Here is a 24,558-nt window from a genome sequence, read left to right on the forward strand (position 1 = left end):
AAAAAATTTACCTATTATGGTAATGGGTAGAATTCAATCCAAAAACTTTAATGTTTCTGATGTTTATTTTGTTCCACAATTGTCCACTAACCTTCTTTCAGTTGGACAGCTTGTAGACAATCATTGCAATGTAACCTTCTCTCTTTCTGACTGCATTATTCAGGACCTGAACTCAGGGACAGTGATCGGGAAAGGGAGTAAGCATGGGCGTCTTTTCACTGTGGATCACATATTCCCGCAACCCTCTGGTTTGTCTGCATCTTATGAAGTTGTGTCCAATAAATAGCTACTTTGGCATCGTAGATTAGGACATCCAAATTCAAATAAATTGTTGTTAATGTTCAAGAAAGGTTTGATTTGTAATAAATCTGAAATTCCAGAGCAATGTTCTTGTTTTAGTTGTTGCCAAGGGAAGAGCAAAACTCTTCCATTTTTTTTGAGCAATCGTGTATCGCAATCATCCTTTGAACTTATACATTCTGATGTCTAGGGTTTGGCTCCAATTATATCCTCTTCGGGTTACAAATATGTTGTCACATTCATTGATGACTTTAGTAGGTTCACTTGGATCTACTTCTTGCGTGCAAAATCTGATGTGTTGTCTTATTTCAAAGCCTTTGTGTCGATGGTTGAAACTCATTTTGACAAACATATACAAACCCTACGATCAGATTCAAGGGGAGAGTATATATTAAATCAGTTTCAATTATTTCTTCAAGACAAAGGAATAATCTCTCAACGATCTTGCCCCTATACTCAGCAAAATGGTGTTGCTGAGAGAAAACATAGACACATCCTTGATGTCGCTCGCACTTTGCTTCTTGATGCTGCAGTGCCTCCAACGTTTTGGGATGAGGCTGTAAGGACTGCTGTGTTTTTAATCAATCGTCAGATCTCGAAAAAATTAGAGAATGTCAGTCCCTATTTTAAACTTTTTAAAGAACAACCAAATTATAGAAGTCTTCATCCCTTTGGTTGTCTTTGTTTTGTTCACCTTCCTCCACTTGAATGTCATAAAATTTCTGCTCAAGCTGCTCGCTGTGTATTCTTGGGTTATGCGGTGAATCAAAAGGGGTTCCGATGTTATGATCCTCACAGTCAACGCATTCGAGTGTTTCGAAATGTCGTATTGTTTGATAAATATTTTTTCTATTCTCACCGTCCATCATTATCTTCTCAAGTCTCTTCCTCCATTATACATTTATTTGACACAACTCATGAGGCAGATTTCTCCAGCAAATTCAAACAAGGGATGGTCTACAAGCGAAGGGATACACCCACAGCACCAGGTGCTGGTCAAGCTGAACCTCTTAATCCTGCTATTGACCCTGATCCGGAACCTCCTAATCCTAGGAGATCCACTCGCCCCACTCGTCCACCTGACCGCTATGGCTTTCCATCCACTTCCACAGAAACATCCTTTCTCTCCACTTTGTCCACAATTCCCATCCCCAATACATACTCAGGCTGTGAAGCATGAGTGTTGGCAACAGGCTATGGCAGAGGAGTTAGATGCTTTGGTCAAAACCAACACATGGGATCTCATTTTCTGTCCTTCAGGCATCAAGCCCATAGGATGTAAATGGATTTACACTGTCAAAATGAAATTCGATGGATCCTTGGAACGCTACAAGGCTCGATTGGTCGCTTTGGGGAATCGTCAAGAATATGGAATTGATTATCAAGACATTTTTGCCCCTGTGGCTAAAATGACAACTGTTCGAACTCTTGTTGCATTAGCTGCATCAAAATCTTGATCTATATTTCAAATGGACGTCAAGAATGCTTTCTTGAATGGAGATCTACATGAGGAAGTTTTTATGAAACCTCCTCCAAGATTGCCTTTGCCATCACAAGACTTGATTTGTCGATTGAGGAGATCACTTTATGGGCTCAAACAAGCACCACGGGCATGGTTTACTAAGCTGCGACATACCATTCAGAAGGCGGGATTTCAGCAGAGCAAACAAGATTCATCCCTTTTCTTGCAAAGGTCCCCTCATGGTCTTTACTCTTATTGTAGTGTATGTTGATGATATATTGATCTCAGGTGATGATACTCTTGGAATACAGCACATCAAAGATACGCTGCATCGGTCATTTCAGATGAAAGACTTTGGGTATTTTAATTGCTTTTTAGGTGTTGAAGCCTATCGCACCAAAAAAAGGCATACATTTGACTCAACAGAAATATTTGCATGATCTAATATCTCTTGCTCAGCTTCAAAACAGTCCCACTGTTGCCACACCTATGGAAGTAAATCTCAAACTTCGGAGTGATGCTGGCAATCTACTTGATGATCCTACCTATTATCGCAAACTTGTTGGGAGCCTCATTTATCTCAGTTTTACTCGTCCAGACATTGCTTATGCTGTGAATAATGTGAGTCAATTTATGACTGCTCCTAGGCATACACATCTTGCTGTTGTTCATCATATTCTCCGCTACCTCAAGAGTACTCCTAACCGAGGACTGTTCTTTTCTTCTGGAACCTCTCTGTCTTTGTCTGCATATGCTGATGCCGATTGGGGAGCTTGCCCCAACACTAGGAGATCTATTACTGGTTGGTGTGTCTTTTTAGGACAGTGCTTGATTTCATGGAAATGCAAGAAGCAAGATCGGATTTCTAGGTCATCCACTGAAGCTGAATATCGCGCAATGTCTGCTGCATGTTCTGAAGTCACCTGGTTGAGAGGATTACTCTTGGAATTGTGTTTTCCTTGCAATGAACCCACTCCCCTATATGCTGACAATACTAGTGCCATTCGAATTGCTGAGAATTCAGTCTTACATGAACGCACAAAACATATTGAAATTGATTGTCACTATATTCGTGATGTTCTTGAGAGAAAAATTATTACTCTTCTCTACTTGCCCTCCAAAGATCAGAGCGCTGATATTTTCACGAAGGCTTTCTCCTTTGATCGACATAAGTTTATCAGTAGCAAATTGATGCTGCAAGATTCTCCAACATCAATTTGAGGAGTATCAGTAGGAATATATTTAGCAATCAGCAAGAATCTAAATATAGCACAATCCAAGAATACCTTATCAGCAGGGATCTAAATATATATGCAAAATCCAAGAATACCTTATCAGCAGGGATAGCAATCAGCAAGAATCTAAATATAGCACAATCCAAGAATACCTTATCAGCATGGATCTAAATATATATGCAAAATTCAAGAATACCTTATCAGCAGGGATCTAAATATAGCAATCAATAGGAATATATTTAGCAATCAGCAGGAATCTAAATATAGGCTGTATTTTTATAGTTTGTATTACTATCTTTGGGGCTGTAATATATTATTGATTATCCTGTTTTGTATAGTTGTTGGTATAGGCTGTATTACTATATTTTTCTCTATTAAAGATCTATATAAAGAAACTCTCTGATCCCAAAGGAGAGAGACAATTTTGGCATCCCAAACCATCTCTCTATTTTTGTTCTTGTCAAGATGACCTAGAGGGAGTGATCAGTGTCTAGCACCATCGAATTCCTCAAATTCCCTGCGCACGGGCGGGGTGGCGGGGGGGTGGGATGATCGAGTCTGCGGGGGCTTAAATCAAGCCGAGGGTGGGGGAGGTGTTTTATAATCGAACCAACCTGACCCATTGAACCATTTCGACTTGGTGTCGGCTTAGTTTGGCACGGGCTGAATCGCTCGGTTTGAGTCAGGTTGGCACTCACTATTCTTAAGTAATATAATTGTTATCTCCCTTTTGACCTATTCTCATAACATGCCAATCTTTCATCTTTAACCAAAGTATACTTGCTTAGGGAGAAAAACAATTGCCAAAAATAAACCAAATAACTTTGACTAGATATAATAATAACAGTCAAGTTCTGCACAACTATTTGGGTTTGGCCTTATCCTCTATGTGCATTCTTGATCATTGTTGTGAACTTATGATTGAAAGTTAATGGGGAACATTAACGGCCCTTTGAATGTAAGTGGTTTGAATTGATAATGGTGAGGTATTGAAAACTATAGCTCAAAAGGAGTTTGCCTAGGAATAAGTATTTGATTCAAAGATTGAAATACCGGGTATGGATACCTATGCTGGTGTTTCATTGGGTCTTTAGGGATTGGGATGGTACCATCCTGATTCCTGGGACAATCCTGCATCCCAATACCATGCCAGGATAATTTTTCTGTTTTGTCTGTTTTCTCAGATTTTGTTTTATCATAAATGAATTTCTAGAGAATACTTTTTTTATGTTTAAGTGCTTTTGAATATGTTTTGGTGAGTATGTGGCGTTAGTATTGGTATTGGCACCTGTGGTTTCAATAATATTGAAAAAAATACCAATAATATATTAGTGAGAAATCACTTTGATTATATATCATATTATGTATAATAGGAATATGAGTTTAAATAAAATCATTCAACTCAATTCTAAGCCCAAGTTGAGTGAATTCAACTTAAATGGAAGTATTCTTGTTGGTTATTTTAAATTTATTTAATTTTGGACCTAGTCTTGGGTAGACTTTGAGCACACCCAAATTGAACCCATTATTTGTGAAAATTTGGTAGCATGTTCATATCACAAGCGCAAACAAGCTATCAAATTTTTTTCCAAATGTTATACTTATTATTTTAAAATATTTTTTTAGACCAAAGTTAATTTTTAAAATAAATAATGGCCAAAAAGATAATCCATTAAGTTTGGAGAATAAACCATTAACTAGATCATATCCAAAAATCAACACGAGCTAGCACCATTTGATCAACTAATTTTTCAACTCAACAAATTCTTGGGTGAGGTCTTGAGATTATTCCCAAAACCCTAAAATGCATATTGTCAGAGTTGAGATTCATGCTTTAGATCCCGATCCAAGCATTGCATCATATTTTAACAATTTCTTTTGTGTAGTCTCCCCTAGGTATTATATAGGGATTTTGGACCACTTTTTTGAAAAAAAGTCCAAGAAGAGGGAGAGAAGAAGCCACATATGTTAAGTCCTTTGATTATGTGATCCCAAAATCATTGATTTGTAGTGAAAAAGACCTATATTGCAAGCCTCCCACCTTGCTCCCTCCCTGCTGCTGTTTCCAGCCAAAGAGAAGATGAATGGGAGGAAAAAGCCGCTAAAGGGTGTCCTGAAAAAGGGCAGTATCACTTGGTAATGCCCTGGAACCAGCTAGTTCGGGGCCGAATTGAAGACAGTATGCCTGAATTGCTCAATCATAGAATGGTTGGATCATTTCCATATGCAGTTTGCTTGTTTTCCCCTCAAACCGTGTTTACACGTATTCAGATCCCTTTTGTTTGGCATGAACTGCTCGGTTCTTTAGCCCATTTTTCCTACAAGGCTCTTTTTACGAATGAAAGAAAAAGGGAAAAAAAAGAAGTTACATATGATACTCAGTACTTTTAACATGACTATCTGCATGCTTACCACACTATAAGATGTCTTGGCACCTTTTAACTAGCCCAAGTATTCAACCAGGACATTTCAAGTCCTAGTGGGACTGCAACCATTTTCCACCTTCCTTTATGTGCATTCACCAAAGCCATGTATGCCAAGTGCAACTCAAGTTGTGTCAGTTATGTAGCATGCACTTATAGAATTCCCTAAAAGCACTTTGCATTTTGTTATGGTATCCTCAAGTGATCTAGATCCATACCACCACATATTCCTATGTTTGCCAAATCACAAGTTTACAATCAAATGTGAAACTAAATTTTTGTAATACTTAATGAGTCGGTAATGTTAATTGCTAGTGTATCATCGGATATTAATGGTAGAATCTACTTTCTAATTTTGCTTCTTTCTCCTTAGATATAAGTATTTCGTAATTCATAGCATATATTTTACCTGGCAATTCATGCACATTTAGATGGTGGCAATTTTCTTATTTTGAATATATTTAATGCGAACAATGCTTCCTTTTTCTTTTTTGTTTTAGATGTCTAGAAAATTTTGTTGATGCTAGAAAATAAGTTTATTTTTTCTAATAGTTCTAAAAGGATTTAAAGAATTCAATTTTTTCGTTAAGTTGGTTGATTTGCTTGGTTTATTGTGTGTGTGCGCGCTAAAGAATTCTGGATTTTTGATTATTCAAGCCTATTTTTCTGATAAACAACAAAGTACTAGCAAATATAAAAGAATGTAAAAGCCTCAGAAAAAAGATCTTACTTCATAATTTGAGTTTCTATTTGAATTTTTGGTCTTTAGTCACTGGGCAAACTCTCTTTTGATGCAAAGAAAGTTGGGAAGGTTTTGAAAATATTACTTATTTCAAATCAATAAGCAAGTTTCTATAGTTCATGGCACTTGTAAGTTTAAGCAAGTTTGTGCTGACCATGTGTCAAGTGCAATATATGTTACACTTGCTAGGCTTACAACAAAATATGTATTGACTTTGCAATAATGTCAGTATATTATGTATCATTTATTATTCCTCTTAAGAAAGACTTTTATTTTTATACTACATTTCTACTTCAATAGGTCTCCATTCTGGGATGCTATATGTCACGCCCTTGATTTGAAATTGATGGTTGTGGTTGTGGCAACTGCCACATACTCATTGGAAACTTTCTCCACAAGTATGCAAGGCATCTCAGTACAATATCATAAAGTAAGCAGCGGAATAACAATCAAATAAATCTAAAATCTAAAAATCTAAAGTTAATATATCACAAGATTCCAAAAATATTCAATGGTCTTATATCAAATTTTAATAAACCATCATATAAAAATAAAGAAACCAAAACCCTGCTCCTAATCATTCTCCCAAGTATATCCTCGTGTCATCTTAGTTCTCAAGATTTATAAAAATAGTAAAATATCAAGTAATGAGCTAGACAACCTAAGAAGCAATGAACACTTTTAACTAGATAAATCAGACAGTAAAAGAATAATAATTTTACTGAAAATAAGCATGTGAAACACATCATTTCAACAACTAAAACTAGATATGTAGTATTATCAAAACATTGCAAGTGAACCCAATCTTTCTCAACATTCAAATTTCGTTCATAAATCTAATTTCTTTCAAAATAACTAGTTCATCTTATCAGTCATAAATTATGACCACACTTATACTCTATAATTAGGCTAGATAATAAGTTCAGAAATAGTCAGAGTATCAATGTATAACCTTCACTGGTAGGGTATCTATACCAATGCATAACCCCTATGTTAGGGTATCAATATGCCAATGAGTCCCACTGACAGGATATTGATGTACCAGCATATAACTGCCACTGATAGGGTATCAATATATCAACGTATAACCCCATTAGCAGGATATCAATATATAATCAGGCTGTTAATCCAAATTCATCTCGAATCAAAACTCTTTTTCTCAAAAAAAAAAGTTTCATGTTCTAATTTAGAAAATATATAAAACCATAGGTATTGAAATCATTTGAGCATAAACCCATATTGAAATCAATATATTTGATTATAAATCATATATTTTTCCAAAAAAAGATATTCAATAATAAAACACCATGCATCAAGTTCATAAATCATAAATAGTTTTATCCAGAAAATATTTTATAATTTGCTAATAAATCAAGAAAAAAGGGTTACATTACTTATCTGGTGAGTACAAGCAATTGACAAATCTCTTAATTCTGAAAATCTCCCTTAGAGCCTAATATTCAAAAATTATATTTTTATCAGAAATTTAGCCATGATTGTTTTAAGAATAAAAATTCTAAGTTCCAACACTTACAATGCTAGCCAATTGAGAGTGCGTGACATCCTGATCATTTGATCAAGATGATTTCATCTGATTATGGTTGGATTAGGATATAGGTGGCTCAATAAAAATTAAGAGTAATCAAATCTAGTAGTGTCCGATAAGATCCAAGGTGGAGGCCGGCACATGCTGCCCAGCATCCGTGGGTTAGAACCCCCTTCATCAGGGTCATTAAGGAGAGGCCTGTCTCTGGGTTCTGACAAAATCCTAGAGAGGCAGTAGAGAGAGAAACCATATATAAAGAGAAGAGAGTGGGAAGAGAGAAAAGAGAGAGAACATATCCTCTCTCTTTTCAATAGAGGAAGGGAAGAGTCATGGAGTGATTGCTGGCTGATGGACCGATGGTCAGATGCCATGAATGGTAGTCGGTGACAACAGATGGTCAGCAGTGAGGAATCAACCGAAAAAGATTGACCAAAACATGGCTTCATCCCTAAACTGAAAAAACTCCGTGGCATCCAATGGCTAGGGCTCCAACCATGGTTACAAGCTGTCGCTAGGGATTGGACCAAGGCCTTGGCAATGAGTGTCGGTAGCAAAGACAGCCAGAAAAAGAAAAAATAAGGCCAGAATTCCAAGAACAGGGGAAATAGTGTATCTGCCTTGTCTAGCAAATATCCAGCATTTAGCTGACCGAAAATCAAGATCCAAGAGATAGGCAGAATGGGAGGGAGAACTAGTTAGATGATTGATAGGTTGTTACCTGGTTTCCAGCTGTTTGGCTATGGTGGTGGTGAATGGCATTCGGAAGAAGAAGAACCCAGCAATTTTCTGATTTGGAGGCCTAAAATTCGTGTTGGAGATCAAAAGGAAGCTGGGTTAGGCTTAAATAGAGTCAGATTTAGGGAGTCTTGAGCTTCCGAAGCTCCCTAGTAACTGGACTCCTACATGAAGTTGGAGAAGAAGGCGACTCTCATTGGGAGTGCGCCTCTTCTCCTTGCATGCTAGGAGTCTTGAGCTCCTGAAGCTCCCTAGTAACCGGACTCCTACATAAAGTCACAGAATGCAGCGGCTTCCATTGGGAGTGCGTCTCTTCTCCTTGCATGTGCAGCGCACATGCCAAGTTATGTTATTATTTTACCCCATTGCGGGTTGTGTCTAGCTTGGGCTGGTCAAGTGGACTAGGCCATCTAATTAGACTGGGCCTCTAACGGCCGGGTCTTACACACTGTCTCAAATTGGATCCCCTATTTACTTGGATTTTCTTAGCCTTCAGTGAACTTGAGGGAATAATCTTATTCACAATTGTCACTCTTTCCTAATTAATGCCTTTACTAAGCTCTTCTATGACGATCTAGAGAGTACCATTTCAGTTTTGTCATATGCACATGGCAGACTCCATGCGTGCCTTGCAACTACTCCATCTTAATGTGTAATAGCCAAAAATTTGCAGCTGGACACCAAGGCTGTGTTTGGGGATGCTGGTTAAGTAGTGGACAAGGTTGATTTATTCCAGCCAAACACCACTCAAAAAGTGGTGGATAACTTTATTCTGTCAAAGGTTCAAAAAGATGTTGACCTGGGTAACTTTATTTCGGGGGGAGGGTGAAAATAAAGTTAATCAGCCAGATATTAATTCTCTCTTTACTTTTCACTTTTGCCACAATTATAATCCACTAAGTATGGGAGTGCCAACCAAACAGCAAATAACTTATTCTAGTTAGCTTCTTAGGGGATGGATACACATGGTTAAATATATTCAGGGGGTGGTTAGCTATTTGGCATCCAAACACAGCCTAACTTGTTTCAATGACTTTTGCATCCACATGATCGAGAACATTTTTTCATGTTCCTAGTTAGCAGGTAGAACAAAATCTGTAGGAAAATCTATTGTTATATGGGCATTGTGAAGATAACTGCTCTACGCTACTCATACTTGTCTCTGCATCATATTTCTAAAAATGATGTGTTTCTTCTGGGAGTTACCATAATGATACTAATATTTGGGTTGTAGATAATGACAGTAACTGATTTTTGTTTCTTTTCGCATACGTTGTCTTTTAGGTACTTGTAAAAGATATCTGGGTTTTTGAGAGATCACTCTTTCACCCTGGGGCTGACTGGCGTCTTTGTGCACGGCTTTCAGTATAGGCTGTATGAAGACCTTTCACATGTATGCCGGATGGAAGAACTTATCATCTCTCATCCTTTTTCTTTGAATTCATCTTTTGTTTCCAATAGGGAAGAAATTATAGCAGGTTATTGAGTCTTTTTTGATGGAGACGAGCTCCTATTTAACACACATAATACCTCCCTGTTCCATTTTGACGGATTTGGAGGACCAGGATTTATCTTGTAAAGTTGTTTGAGCACATAATTTTCTTAATGCTTCAATCAATACAGAGGAGAGTATGAGGTCCCTCTTGGTTCAGAATACACATGAACAGAGAATGGCTGAAATTATTTGTTTGGAATCAGCTTTTCAGGATGCATTCGCTTATTTTCTTATGTATTTATCTGTGCTTTTTGTCTCCCAATCAAGAGATGCGTCTGACAACATGTTAATAGTTCAAGGATACAGTACTTTAAGTTTTTAGTTATTTCCCGAGAGGGTGATCCACCGGATGGTACAACTACCAAAGATGAAGTAATTGGCAATGCACCATCACAGGCTTGAATCCAGAACGTCTGCTTGTTAAGCGAAGGAGTGGGACCACTGGGCAATACCTTGTTCAAAACATGTTGTGTGTTTCTGTAATAAAGTGCAAGAGGTTCTCCATTTCTCCAAGTAAAAACTAACTTGATCCAGGTGAAACCTTGAAGAGGAAACCCTTCTCTTTTAAACCATACCGGTTGAGTGATTTGGGACAGCATCATCGGTGGCTGACCTGCTGAGTGATATTGTACTTTCTGATGCCGGTGGTTGTATATGTGCAAAGGCAGTGTAATTGTGCCGGCTGCATTACGCCCCTCCAACAGGAGAGGAAGAAGAAGAGGAGGAAACCCTTCACAAAATATTTCATCAGTAGTGTGAAGTCCAACCTACTGCTGCACGTTCTTCAAGTCTTGGAAATGAATGACCTAATAAATTATTAACTTTCTCATGTACTTGGTTAGTTTTATTCCTCCTGCTGGCTTGGATTGATTGCTTGTCTGATGTGTTATCACATGATTCTTTTTGCTCCATAAGGGTTTTTGGAGTTCTGCATCATCCAAATTGGTTTTATTTAGAAGATATCGCTATAGTTCTATGGGGATGGTTCATACAAAATGTTTGAATAGATGCTTTGTTTCAGCTTTTCTCAGTCACGAGCAATGTAACAAACCCATGTGCTTTAAAAATCTTAAAATATGACGATATTTTCCATTACCCTTAAGAAAATAAATTTGACGACCATATGACATTTTATAAGATGGTCATATAACACCATTATAGTTGATATAGAGCTCTATATATTTTAGTGTTAAAGGTTTCTTTGACAAGTTCCAGGTTAGAGATGGTTTAGGGCCAAGAATATAGGTAAACACACTGATAATTCAACCGATCATCAACAGTCCACTGTAAAGCCCCGCCGTACCATCCAAATGGCTTCATCACATCATAAATGCTTTCAGCGTTGCAATATTCTAAAAATCTTGAAGCACCTCCTTGAGATTTTACCAGCTGCCTAAGCTCAGCCATAGCTTATGTTTCGAATTTTCAAGAATTTTCCATTTTAAGAATATCTCTGTTTGAAGAAAATATATCAAGAATACGAGCTTCATTTTTTATCTCTGTTTCTTTTTTTCGGTAAACCGGGAAAGTTGGACCAAATGAGTACAAATACATCCGTGAGCACCAGCAACCACAAACTTAACAGTGGATCAGAAATAATATCCTAGAATCCCATAATATTAAACCTGTGTGATTGGCCACATAATTTATCCTCCTTTTCTCTCTCTCTCTCTTTGTTTTTTTTTTCCTTCACACGACAGACAAAAATCTTAACAAGATTTGCCGTTACGTCCTTCGGAACAAAGTTCATGAGGACCAACCCAGGGACAGGTGACATCATGGTCTGCTTGTGCTAGCGGGACTCGTGTGCTTAGTTGTTGACAAATGTGATATTCCAAGCTGTGTAAACTGACAGAATATTAATACCATCTCTCTTCTAGATAGCATGTTCCTGTGCCAAAAAATATACAGAGACCTGGATTAAATCTCCAGAATCCATGCTAATCATATGCAGATAATCTTTTAGGAAACAAGAATTTCTTCTGTTTACTGACAGAAGTCTTGGAAGCCAAGTGTTCATACTCCAGAGTTCTCTGTGAAAAACGGTTCCAACCACATGTAACATAATAGACATAAAAGGTCCTGGGTAGCTTGGTGGAAGCACCCACTTATTGCAAATCCTGCCTCCATAAGTTTTGGAATGGAGAAATATGGGAGGGCTGCCCGGTTGCACAGACTGAAATAATCTGAAGGACCTAAAGGCTCAAAAAAAAAAAGAAAAAAAAAGAAAAAAAAAAAAGAAATATCATGCTGCAAACAAAAACTTCATGGGGCAATCTTGTTGGTTTATTTCATTATGGGTGGCATGTACAACAGTACAAGTCAGTTGATCTATTGCTAATGCAGAAACTAGCGGAGATCTAGAAAAGAAGCATACCATGTCAGACCATCAGAAAAAGAAACTAAAAGGTAATTGGAACATTAGAAGCATTTACTGAGACAAATGACAGGAAAACATGACAGAATAGAAGTGTTGAAAGTTCAATTTTAATCAGGGCATGGGGTAGGGAAGCAGGAGGGAGACATCATTTATGAAAAAGCTTAGTAACAATCAGGGAGAGAACTGGTGATGTTTCCACCTATACTGTCCCAAGGCCAAAATTAATTGCTGGGAATTTGTACCATTCCCAAATAAGACAAGGCTTCATACTTTCAGATGATATCCTAATACAACCTGATCCATAGGGTTCTGGTTCTTGAATTACATTTTGTCTCTACACTGCCAATAAGACGAAGCAGCCCGCTTGCATTTTCCAGGCTCGAGAGATGATCTATAATGCAGCATCTATGTTGCATGCCACTATAGCACTACTGAGGTCTCAATCATAAATATTTATATTCTCCCTTACTTTTGGTTCCCACACCCACCCCCCCCAACCCAAACCAATCCCCCCACATAAAAAAAAAAAAAAGGACTACTCACTGTTACATCCCATCTAGGGACTGATGGTTACCACACTCAGATTAAACTTACAAATCCCCTATCAACTGACCATTTTTCTTAGAGGAGGCTTAATTTGACATAAATGCTTTCAGGAAGAAGTATCATAATGCCAATCATGAAATTTGAGAAACAAACCAGGAAAATGTCTAAATACAAAAACACATCACTAAGTGGCTGCCTATGATCGATGTGAAAGTCTTTCAATCTCCTTGATTACTAAATCTCTCTCCTCTTCAAGCTGCTCGTCTTCGCCTACAGAACCAAAGGAAAATCAGATGTAAGTTTTTTTTTTTAAAAAAAAAAAAGGAAAAAGAAGCAGGAAGCACCCTCTGATAGCTCACTTTTTGGCAAATCAGATTAATCTACACACCTCCATTTACTACCCATAGTGAAAGCAACTGCATGGACATGATTACCTTCATTACATATGTGGATTATTTATGGGTGGTCTAAGATGGGGTTTTCTCAGGTTCTGGGTTGTCATTTCATTTATTTGAAGTGTAAAGCTGAAAGTTTACCATAAATAGAGCATGTGTGAATTGTTGAGTAAAAAGTACCCATTGATGGTTGTGATCCCTCACCAGTAAAGTGTCCAAGATTAGAAATTCCGTATTAAATTCTTTTCATATCTGCAGATTGATTATTACATTTTCCACTTAAATCACAGTACTTTGATTTTTCTCTCTTAAGTGATATTTAGGTGGAGAGAAGCATGATGAATGTAATTACTGAAGAAGATATTATATTCTTGTTGAGGTTAACTCGTAACTTCAAGGAAAGACACCAAGTATGATGACAAAACGGGAATTTAAAAATGTTTAAGTTGTTTTTCAGAGGGAACAGTGAAGATGTTTCAGTGACTACTACACTGCTTTCCAAAAGATGCACTTTCTTGTTATGGAAGTATAAAAATATGAAAAGGGGTGTATTTAATAGCGGATACTGATCAATTGGCTTCCTTACCCAAGAGCATGCATTTTATATGATGCTTGCATGCTTGTAAGCAGCAGCAAAGGGTAAAATATACATGTCATTGACATGATGAATTCACATGTTTCACTTGCAAGGAATAAGAAAAGCAAGGGATATTCTTACCATTTAACAAGCATTTGGCATTCTCTATTTCATATAAATAAATCCACAGTATGTACTGATCGTTTCACCATTCAATGTTAACACCCTTGATACACGCTGGACCTGTAAGACTTTTTGGTTGTATTCCAAACACCGGATCACTGATTTGGGCATCCGTTGATTTTGTCAGGCAGAGTCCAAAACTCGGACACAATAACATATTATTGTTAACCCAAATACCTGAGAACGTTCTTCTGTTTTGGTGCTTCAGGTTCTCCTGGATGAGAATGCAGCACGTGCAGTGCACACAAGAACACAGAAAGGAGTACCAGTGAGTAGTATTAGAATAGGTACGGGCCATTCTTTCGCCGGTCATAACTAGATATACACATTCTCATTTTTGGCTGGTTTACTTGCTTCTATTAGAGAGCAAGAACTAAAATCAAGATGGCATGTTTATTAAAGGGAAGAGTATCCATAGAATTATGGAAAGTGGAGGTGGACATTACAGAGACAAACAGATCAAGTGCCATTCAGGAGTTTGGGTTTATATAACAACAGATGCAGGAAAGTGTATAATAGGCATATGTAATCTCAAACAGATGATAAAAAGGCTACGATGTCTGGTTAAAACTACAAAGCTTGTGACAAATGATTCCTTCCAACAAATCTATTATTGTTTAACAATGTGAATCTCCTAGCTAGGGTGCTGATGATGTATGGTTGTATTCCAAGACATTTGGCTTTACTAACTCTCCTACATAACAAAACCCCAAAATTGACTATATAGACTTTAATAAAAGATTGTACACACACATATATTTAAAAGACGTCCACCCTTAATATATAAAAGATTGGATGAGCAAAAATTCTCCCAATGCCACTGATCTTTCAAGCCTACTAATAAATCCAATGTGCATTGAACTTGCCTAGCAACATCATATGCACCAGTTGCATTATGAAACCATTGTTGGCAAATGGTACATGTGATCATATTAAAGCAATGTGACTCACAACTGTGCTGTTATAATCAGTTCAGCTTTTGATGAGAAAACTAGGCAGATCAAGGGGAAAATACATGTATGCAACTACGCTACCTGTCTATCTTTTGGAAGATCAGGGGAAAATATATGCATGTTATGCTATGATATCTATCTATATCCAGAATGAATGGGACCATTAGATTGGGCAGACCACTAGAAAGAATATAGAACCTTATAGCATTTATATTTTATATGTATGTGAAAATACATGGATGCAACTATGCTACCTGTCTATCTTTCTTGCAGATCAGGGGAAAATACGTGCATGTTATGCTATGATATCTTTCTATATCTAGAACAAATGGGACTATTTGATTGGGCAAACTCCACTAGAAAGAATATAGAACCTTATAGCATTTATATTTTATATGTATGGACATGCCCTTAGAAGAAATTTATTTCATGCCCCCATTAAAAAAAAAAAAAGTATAATAAGATGGATAAAGCCTAATTTATTAAGGTTTTTAAGGTTAAATGTATGTAAATATTTCAATGTGGTGGCTTGGCTGAGAAGGCAAACTTTTTTTTTGCTATACTTGCCTCCATATTATGATTATACTCTCAGTCCAGATCTTTCACAATTCTAAGCCTACAAAATGCACCTGCGACAAGCTCTTGATACCATGCATCTCTAATAGATGAAAATTGCCATGTGTCTTATCCAAATCACCTTTAAGTTAGCTATATAAAGCCCTTTCAGTCTTGGTGCTTTTGGAATTTAAATGACAATCTTGTTGAAGAGAGATTAGTGAATCAGCTTTTAGTGTATGACTTCGGACAGTAAACTAGCAATATTTTCAAACAATTTATAGGCAATCTTGCCTCCTATCACAGCATACAACTAATGCTTTCCCATTCCACACCAAAAATCCTACTGTAGATACAGTTCAATGATCCTTATTCAAAGGGGATAACTATTCTACCCTCGTTGGTGAAAATGACTAAGCTTGTTGGAGTCAAATTCTCTGAATGCTTCAATTCTTTATTCCTTTTCTTCAGAGATGAGCTTGAATTCTCCATGTTAGTTTTAAAGAATCCTTATGTAATCACTCCATCATTCAGAAGAAAGAGTTGTAAATGATAATTTTGGGGCATAATCCAGCACAAAGTTCATATTTTTTAACATCAGTTGGTACTGATGTACCAGTGCACCAGTTGATGTGCTACACAACAATGTGCAAAACATATCAATGCATCTAACACTTACAACACCCAAACATATAGAAAATATATCTCTAAGCATTGTTTCCCTATTTAAGTTTTAGTAATGCTGGTTTTCATTCAGACTGCAAGTAACAGAAATAACCAAGGTTCGCTGTGTCAAAACTGGACCCGTGCCGGTTGGCTGGTGCTATGGTTCGGTATATACCCCTGTACTGTTCTGTACTGGGCCTGAACCAATACGGTAAAAAAAGCGATAGAGAGAAAATCGAAGAGAGGAAGAGAGAGAGAAGAGAGAGGGAGGGAGAGGAAAGGAAGGAGAAGAGAGCAGGGAGGCCGGCAATGGCCATCGGATGGGCTATAAAGGCTTAAATCATCCTCCCCACCTTCCATCGATCAAAATAGGGGCAATCACCCCTGATTCGATCGTGATTTTAAATTTTTTTGCCAACTTCACTATTTGTCGACAAAATAAAAAGAGTTAACTGAAGTCGGTAATACCGTTGCTGACTTCACCCGATGTCCAAAAAAAATATGAAACATGGGCTTCTGCCCCTCGACAGGTCTTCAAAGGCTCTATTTTCCTCTTTCCTCTCCTTCCCTCCTCATCTCTCTCTCTCTCTTCCCTCTCCCTCCCCTCTCCAGTGAGCGCAGCGGCCCTCTGACAGCCTTTGGAGGGTTTCTATCCCTCTCCCTCTCCTTTGCTCTGCCCCCCTCTCTCTCTTTTCATCTCTTTCCTTCTCCCTCCTATTGGTGTTCCAATTTTCATGGTAGAATCATATCGGTAAGGCCATCAATACGGTTTGGCACACCTTGAACCACTCAGTTGGAGGCGGTTCAGTGAACCCGAGAAATAACCATCATATATGAAAAGATAAGTGTGATGTGATAATATGTCAAAATATTCCTTTTCATCAACAAAAGGTTTATGCTACATGGACTTTAATAAATGGGTGCAGGTGGGTGTCTTCATATTGGGTCCTTCCAGTATCAGAGAACTATAAGCCTATAACAATACCAATGTGAAATGTCAAGTGTTGTTACTCAAAGGGAAAAACATCTGGAAAATTTTCTTGGGCCAAAAAAAGAAAAGAAAAAAAAGAAAAAAAAACAGAAAAAAGAAGAGAGTGTTGGTACTTTAAGGAAAAAACAAAGGGAGCAATATAGCATAAAATTTTAGAAGTTTTTAAAGTAGGATTCACTATTTTAAAACATCTACTGACAGTGTAGATGCCAGCACTGTATAACAAGTGTGGACCAAATTGGGCACAACAAACATCATTCACTACCATGGAGGGGAGAGAGAGTGGAAGACCTGAACTAGAAACTATATGTTAATTAAGACCATGTGGATCTATAACCAACCCTTTTTTCCCTTTTTCCTTTGCGAAGTTGATAAATAGCCATTTAATTGCTTACTTTTCAGCTGTCAACCTTGTTAATACAGATTCCAGTTATATGATCACCAAACTATTATTAATTCACATTATCATATTTTCCATCAGTTGATTTAAATTTTTTGATTAAAGATGTAGTTATATGTGTGCCTGCCTGAATGTCTTGGATAGATAACATGATCAAAAGCAAAACTTACTTCTGCTTGTAGGCAGACTGTGAAGTAGCATCAGCAATTCTGCATGATTGTTTGCCAAGAGTTCAATGATCTCACGTGGCTTATTTGGATTAGCAACAAATACCTAACTCGCCATAAAAGAAGTGTATAAGAAACACATGTTGTAGGTTAAGATCTCATGAACTACTGAGATTTTCAAAAAAAATATAATCAATTTTACTCACAGACTGGAAAGTACTGTCTTCCTAGGCCATAGTTTCATATGTTTTCAGTTGCAAAAATGGTAGTACCTTTGGTGAACAGGTGAAGGGTGACCAAATATAGATAAATAAAGTATAAACTAAATAACTAGAGGGCATAGACAGAGTAATAAGACATGGAAAAGTGATAAGTACGCAACATGATGATAATTGAATGACACAACTATCAGGGAAATTACACACAGCCCTTTGCAAAATTTTACAATCCAGCTAAACATCAAATTAGAAATTGGTACATGTAATGGGAGAAGCATGGATGGCTGTGAGTCATCAAGCAGGCCAAGCTAGACTGGTCAAAGCAGCTAGGCAGTCCATCTTTCAAAAGGGCACCAAAAAAAAAAGGCCAACAATATCGCAATCAACCTTATTTTTCTTTCAAATCATGTAAAAAATCAAATTCACCATTATAGAATCATAGGTGTCAAAATCAATCAAGCGAATGGCGACATTTCATCACATATTAATCCACCAAGTCAAATATAGGGGTGCTAGGTGATAACAAAACCACATAGTAAAAGTAAAGTTTACAATCCAGCTAAACATCAAATTAGAAATTGGTACATGTAATGGGAGAAGCATGGATGGCTGTGAGTCATCAAGCAGGCCAAGCTAGGCTGGTCAAAGCAGCTAGGCAGTCCATCTTTCAAAAGGGCACAAAAAAAAAGAGGCCAACAATATCGCAATCAACCTTATTTTTCTTTCAAATCATGTAAAAAATCAAATCCACCATTATAGAATCATAGGTATCAAAATCAATCAAGCAAATGGCGACATTTCATCACTTATTAATCAACCAAGTCAAATATAGGAGTGCTAGGTGATAACAAAATCACATAGTAAAAGTAAATTTGCAAAGGAGGGGTGCACAAGAGCGAAGCAAAGTCAAGTATGAGGCTGCTCGGTTAGGCTTCGTATATTTGAACAGCTGCTCGGGCTTGAATCGATCTCGAGCCAAGCTTTAGATAAAGTGCTCAAGCCCAACTCAACTAAGCTTTGACCTGAGCTTTTTCACTGCTTTCAAACAGAGCCTATGTTCCATCATTATGGAGCCAATCTCTAAAAAAATGTTTGAGCTCGGCTTATTTCTAGTTGAGCTGAGCTTGAATGAGTAATTATTGAGCCAAACCTAAGCTAATCATGAGCAACTTGGTTGATTTGCAGCCCCACTGAAAGGTAAAAATTTGACAAATCAAGAAAAAAATCTACAGCTTATGGGTCGCAACTGAAATTCCATGTTTGCATTTGAAGAAAATTGCAGCTAGGAGAAAAAAATAGAAAAGAGACAAAAATAGGGATGAAAAGGAAGAGAAAAGGGGAGGAAGAAGAGTCAAAAGTGCTCTTCCACATAAGAAAGGAGAAGAGTAACATAAGAAGAAAATAGGAAAAGTAAAAAAGTGAGTACAAGAAAAAGCTTTTAGGGGCCTTTAGACTATGGACAATTGGTGACAGCCTATTTGAGGGCTGCTGCACTCCACAAGAGCCTCTAGTCAATGGTGTACAGGCAAGTGGGTCAATAACAGCTGGTAGAAGGCTACTTGGTTGCCCTATCATCAAGAGATGAGGGAGGTGTTGGGTTAGGAAAGATGTGGCGAGGAATCAGCAAAGTGAAAAAAAGTCTTAAATTATGTTATTTTCACTAAATAAGTTTATTTAAGTGATAATAGTGAAAATAAAATAAAGCAAGAAAGTACAAGAAGAATTGAATGGAATGTATTTATCCTTTAATGTAGCAATGCCTAGTTGGCCACTACATAGGCAGTCTAGTTTCTCTCAGTGCCGAGGTAGACCACCTAACCACCGAGGCAGCATTCTTGATAACACAGGCCAAGCTAAGTCAAACTAAAACTTTTGAGCAGCAGTTTTTTAAATACATGCACCAGGAGCTTCCAAATTTATATTAAAAAAATAAAGCATTGCTAAAACAACACACTATGAGAAACAGGATTCCCTGTGAAACTAGAATCATGCTCCGCATGGGGTGCATTCCCATCTTATTATTGCTTATACTAAAATAAGCCTCATGTGAAAGCTTCAGGTTACAGCATCGTGCTGCATTGTGAGGCTTTTGCATTACATACAGTAGTAGGATAGAAGATTAAAATTCCTTTTATTTTCAGAATAAAGTAGACACTACCAGGGGTTTTGTGGAATATAAGGGAATACAAACCTTAAGTAAAATTTTATAATAAGTATAAATAGCACTGCTCAATAAACATACCTTAAAAATATGGAATGCACAAATCTGGATATTTTTGCTTGAATCCTGCATCAGCATAGCTCCATTAAAATACAAACTAACAACAATAATAATACTGATTTGTAAAACTCAAGATAAGTATTCCAACATAAAAATAGATGATATTTGGTAAAAAGGTATGCCAATAACATTGCTACACTTGGAAGGGTATAATATGTATTCACTAGTATATTATCATCAATCATTACAATTCTAATCGGGAATTCATGGTTTTGGAGAGCTTCACATCCCCGCCGTAACATTTTAGAGTTACTATAGCAGTTTGTAACCAGAAGACTGGACTTTGCTCTTACCCCTCTCTCCCCCCACACTGTGCTGAATATCCTTGCCAAGGAAGGTGGCACGATCCCAAACTACTCGGTTCGGGCATACCAAGCCATAATTGCAGCAGACTGGGATGGCCAGCAATGAAATTGAGAAACCGATGAAGGAGGGGGAGAGAGAAGGAAAGAGAGGAAGGGAGGGAGGGGAGAGGGAGAAAGAGAGGAAGAGAGGGTGGTGGATGTCTCATAGGGGCCAGTGGAGGCCGAAGATGGCCGAGGAACTGCAGTAGGGGGTCCGCCTCCAGTTCCGCTGTTTCATTTGAACTAGGGCTCCTGGAGGGGGCCCCTTTTTTAATTAGAAAATTTTTAGTCAAGTCAGCACCCTCCATCTCTCCTTGTCCCTGCCCCACCTTCTCTCTCTCTCTCTCTCCCTCTCTCCCTCTCTGTGTGTGTGTTCTCCCTAGCAGAAGTTTAAAAGTTTTGTTCCTTTTCTCTTTTCCTTTTGTCGTAATAATTTAAAGGGCTCTAGATAATAATTCTTTTGAAAACTCAATCCTCTCTACATTATAAGGCATTAGATAATAATTTAAAGGCATTTCTTGCTAGCGGATGCTGCTCCTATTCATCACTATTCTGTGCCACTTGCTAAACTTATTGCAGCTTAGATGGGGATTAAAGTTGCCACCCAACACTTTCATGTTGAGAAGGTATGGATTGAAGGAGATTCAGCAACAGTAATCTCCTGGATAAACAAGGAGTTCAACTCAAAACCATCCACACCTCAGAGGTATACTCTGCCCCACTAGATTCCTTCTTGACTCCCAGGCTACTCATGTCAATCAAGAAGGCAATCGACTCACAGACTTCATGGCTAACTCAGCCTCTTCCCTCTCTGCTTCTACCATTTCATCCAATTTCTTTTCCTCTGCTTTGATGGCTAATGCTGCTGTAGTTGGATGTTCTTACTATCGTTGGTAATGGGGACTGCCTCATTTCTACCAAATAAAAAGTTCTTGTTTTTCTTATCTTATTGTGCAACATGATGGACCAAAAGATAAAACATTCAAAGCCGAGGTGAATGCTTATGCTTTTGGAGTCTGACGCCACAAAATATCATCCATATTATCTTATCCTCTAGTCCATATTAGTTTTGTCTCTTGTCTCTATTCACTAATCTGCAAGTTATAATCCTTAATGACCAAATATTTTACTGAACCTTGATCCAGCTTCCTTTTTCTACTAATGCTTAATCGTAAGCAATCACAAAACATTTCTTGTATATAGTTCCTTCAATACTCCTTTGATCTTAAACTCCGATCACAAGCCATTTCTTGTATATAGTTCCTTCAAAATTTATTTTCCCTTGAATAGCAAGCTTAATCACAATCCAAGACAGTCGAAACATAGACCAGTTTGTGCTTCCTAATATCAACTTTTCTTGTAAGAATTCTTAAAGTTCAAGTTCTGGAAAGGAACCACTAAATACCTTATTATTGTCCAAATCATGTTAAGCCATATCAATCTAGTAGATCCAAGTCCCCTTCCTTTCTTGCTTCAAATATCATAGCATCTGACACCACACAATAACTAAATTTTGCGAAAGCCAAATAAGTATTTATAGGTCATAATCAATACTTTAAATGGGTGCTTGCACACAATCAACAATAAATAGAACAAACAACTGATAATAGACAGAATTCTTGTAAAAGAGTAGATATATAACAAGAAAGAGACAACTTTCAACTTCAACATACAAAGTGTGTTCCAAAGGCTGCTATGAAACTGCTAGGAAACCACAGTACGATATCTGATCCTAGCAGCTGTATGGCGTCCCCTTAGTTTAAATTTTTGGAAATGAAAAATACAAAAGCATGCAAAGAAATGAATGGATTTCATATTTTTCACTCAAAGAAGGCAAATGCCAACTGTATATGTTCTCTTGGGTTTGGGAACCCATCTGCCATTCTCAAAATAAGGTGAATATGCTTTGTGAAAGCATATTCTTCATCTAATCATCTTCTATGCTTTGCTCTTTGCACTGAACTTTGATGCATTGACATCCCAAATACAATATAATATAGAAATATGACATGAAAATATTCCTACATACAATTAACTTTAGCAATATATATTAGAGTAAGCATTAAAGAAAAGACATGGATGTTGGGGGAAGACATTAGTACCTTCAAAAGTGCCATCATAATTTTCAAGTATCGAACTTCCAGAATGTAGCGCTTCATGATCTGCGAATTTGGAGGCTCCAAAAGAAATTCCGAAAGAAACTAACACATAACAAACTATCATCAACTTGCTTTTCAAGAAGATAATAAAAGCTACATGTAGATCAGTTGTCTGCCTAACCTTCAAGGATTGTCTTCTTGTCACATAGTTTGTAGATGTCAACAACTTTTCATAGAGCTCAAAGAACTGGAATAACATTCTCTAATCAGATTATTTGCATGAAATATTTTACAAACATTAAGTGTTTCATGCTGGGACTATTAAACTAGCAGCATAAAATTTCCATTAGATCAACCTAATCAGCATCTCGAGTAGAAATTGAGCATGCATAAACTAGAATATAGTAAAAAGAAAATTTATTTGCCAACCTGTTCATAGTGGGAACTCAAGAACTGGGAAACTGCAGTTTCATGTTTAGTAAGCAAGTCCTGCCATACATTTCTTTCAGAACACGTGAGTGGGATATTTTATATCTAAAAGATTGTCCCAAAGCAAACAAAGGTAGAAGAACTGACCTTGAACGTGGCAAGAGCATCAGAAGCAATATCAAAGTTTGGGAGTTCGACATACTTGAAGAACAGTTCAAAGCTACTTGATTCCAATAGATATCTGAAAGAGCACTACAAAATCAAAATGCATGAAAAATCAAAACCTATGTGTCATAGGATGATAAAGGGTGGTGCAAACTAAGAATGAAATCAAATAAATATGTATCTTCATATATGTTAACTCTGTTGATGCGACTCCATTATCAAGAAGTAAAACCCAGATATTAAATATCAAATGAGGAAATACACTTAATGCATGAAGATGAAAGTTGTTTGGCAATGGAAATCTCTAGGAAAATTCTTGCAATAGGAAAATGTTTGCAGGATTTTAGAATTAGAAGCAATGGGAAAGCAATGAGAATGCACAAAGAGACAAAATGAACTGCACCAAGATTCCTAGTCATCATCCTAATGACATGATAATAATGAGATTCTGCATCTAAGATGTCATGGCGCAGAACAGCCAAATAAGCACGACAAATCTTCAACACAGGATTCATATCAGTGAAACAAAAAGGTACTATAGCTAGGGGTGATAAAATATGATCCGACCCGTCAACCTGACCCGCATTCGACTCGTCTTAAATAGGTTTGGATTTGACTTAAACGGGTTCAGGTTGTAAACGGATCGACCTGTTTAACCCATTTATTAAATAGATCGGATTTGGATTTAAATTTCTCAACCTGCCCAACCTGTTTAACTCGTTTATGATTTTTATTTAAACTACTTGGGCTGTGGCCCATGGGCCTGTGACAAAATTTGAGCGGCCATTTGAATTTATACGAAACAGTTTAAAATTTAAAATTACACATTAAGACTACTCCCATTGCCAGCTAGTGCACAATTTTTTTTTTTTTTGGATTCCATGTTCTCCACTTCATCTCTATCTCGTTCCCCACTCCCCCCCGCTTTCATGCTCCATCTCACACTCTCTCTCTCCCTCTCCTCTCCCATCCTTGAGTTTGAGTCTCTCTTTTTTATTTTGTTTTCCATTGGGGGAGGCCGAGGACAAGGGGTTGCGGAGAGCCAGAGAGACGATGCCAAGAACGGCATGGGCGGAGGGCAAAGAGGCGGCGAGAGCGGCATCGATGCGACTAGAGATGTCGGCGAGGAAGGTCCCCACTCTCGGCCACGACCCTGTGTCCTCGACTACTCACCCTCGACCCCATATGCCCATGGTGGTGGCTTTGAAATTCCCCCTACTAATATCCACTAGAAGCCCTAAGCCATATGCCAGTCACCGCTCTCGGTCGCC

At 37.6% G+C, this 24,558-nt stretch overlaps 2 protein-coding genes across 7 annotated transcripts in view; one reads left to right on the forward strand and one right to left on the reverse strand.

Annotated features, from left to right (window-relative positions):
- Positions 1–10,103, forward strand: part of LOC105032861 (uncharacterized) — a 35,403-nt gene extending 25,300 nt beyond the window's left edge. For 3 of the 4 annotated variants that reach the window (XR_012138706.1, XM_010907441.2, XM_010907440.3), the window contains one exon: positions 9,728–10,103. Coding sequence is in view for 3 of the 4 variants with exons in the window: in XM_010907441.2 (XP_010905743.1) it covers positions 9,728–9,814 (87 nt within the window). In the remaining variant the exon portion in view is untranslated. Of the gene's footprint in view, positions 1–163; positions 249–9,727 lie in introns of all 4 variants that reach the window. The other variant, XM_073252207.1, reaches the window with a different exon arrangement.
- Positions 10,104–12,395: 2,292 nt separating this feature from the next.
- The window catches only part of LOC105032864 (uncharacterized), a 32,726-nt gene continuing 20,563 nt past the window's right edge, over positions 12,396–24,558 (reverse strand). The window contains exons 5-13 of one of the 3 annotated variants that reach the window (XR_002163425.3): positions 23,270–23,363; positions 23,123–23,182; positions 22,875–22,940; positions 22,697–22,795; positions 20,212–20,256; positions 17,755–17,857; positions 14,197–14,233; positions 13,978–14,117; positions 12,396–13,134 (exon numbers count right to left, since the gene is read on the reverse strand). Coding sequence is in view for 2 of the 3 variants with exons in the window: in XM_010907443.4 (XP_010905745.1) it covers positions 13,061–13,134; positions 17,755–17,857; positions 20,212–20,256; positions 22,697–22,795; positions 22,875–22,940; positions 23,123–23,182; positions 23,270–23,363 (541 nt within the window). In the remaining variant the exon portion in view is untranslated. The remainder of the gene's footprint in view (positions 13,135–13,977; positions 14,118–14,196; positions 14,234–17,754; positions 17,858–20,211; positions 20,257–22,696; positions 22,796–22,874; positions 22,941–23,122; positions 23,183–23,269; positions 23,364–24,558) is intronic. The other 2 variants (XM_010907443.4, XM_010907444.4) reach the window with 2 other exon arrangements.

The sequence above is a fragment of the Elaeis guineensis genome, chromosome 1 (assembly GCF_000442705.2).
Source record: "Elaeis guineensis isolate ETL-2024a chromosome 1, EG11, whole genome shotgun sequence".
Taxonomy (NCBI): Eukaryota; Viridiplantae; Streptophyta; class Magnoliopsida; order Arecales; family Arecaceae; genus Elaeis; species Elaeis guineensis.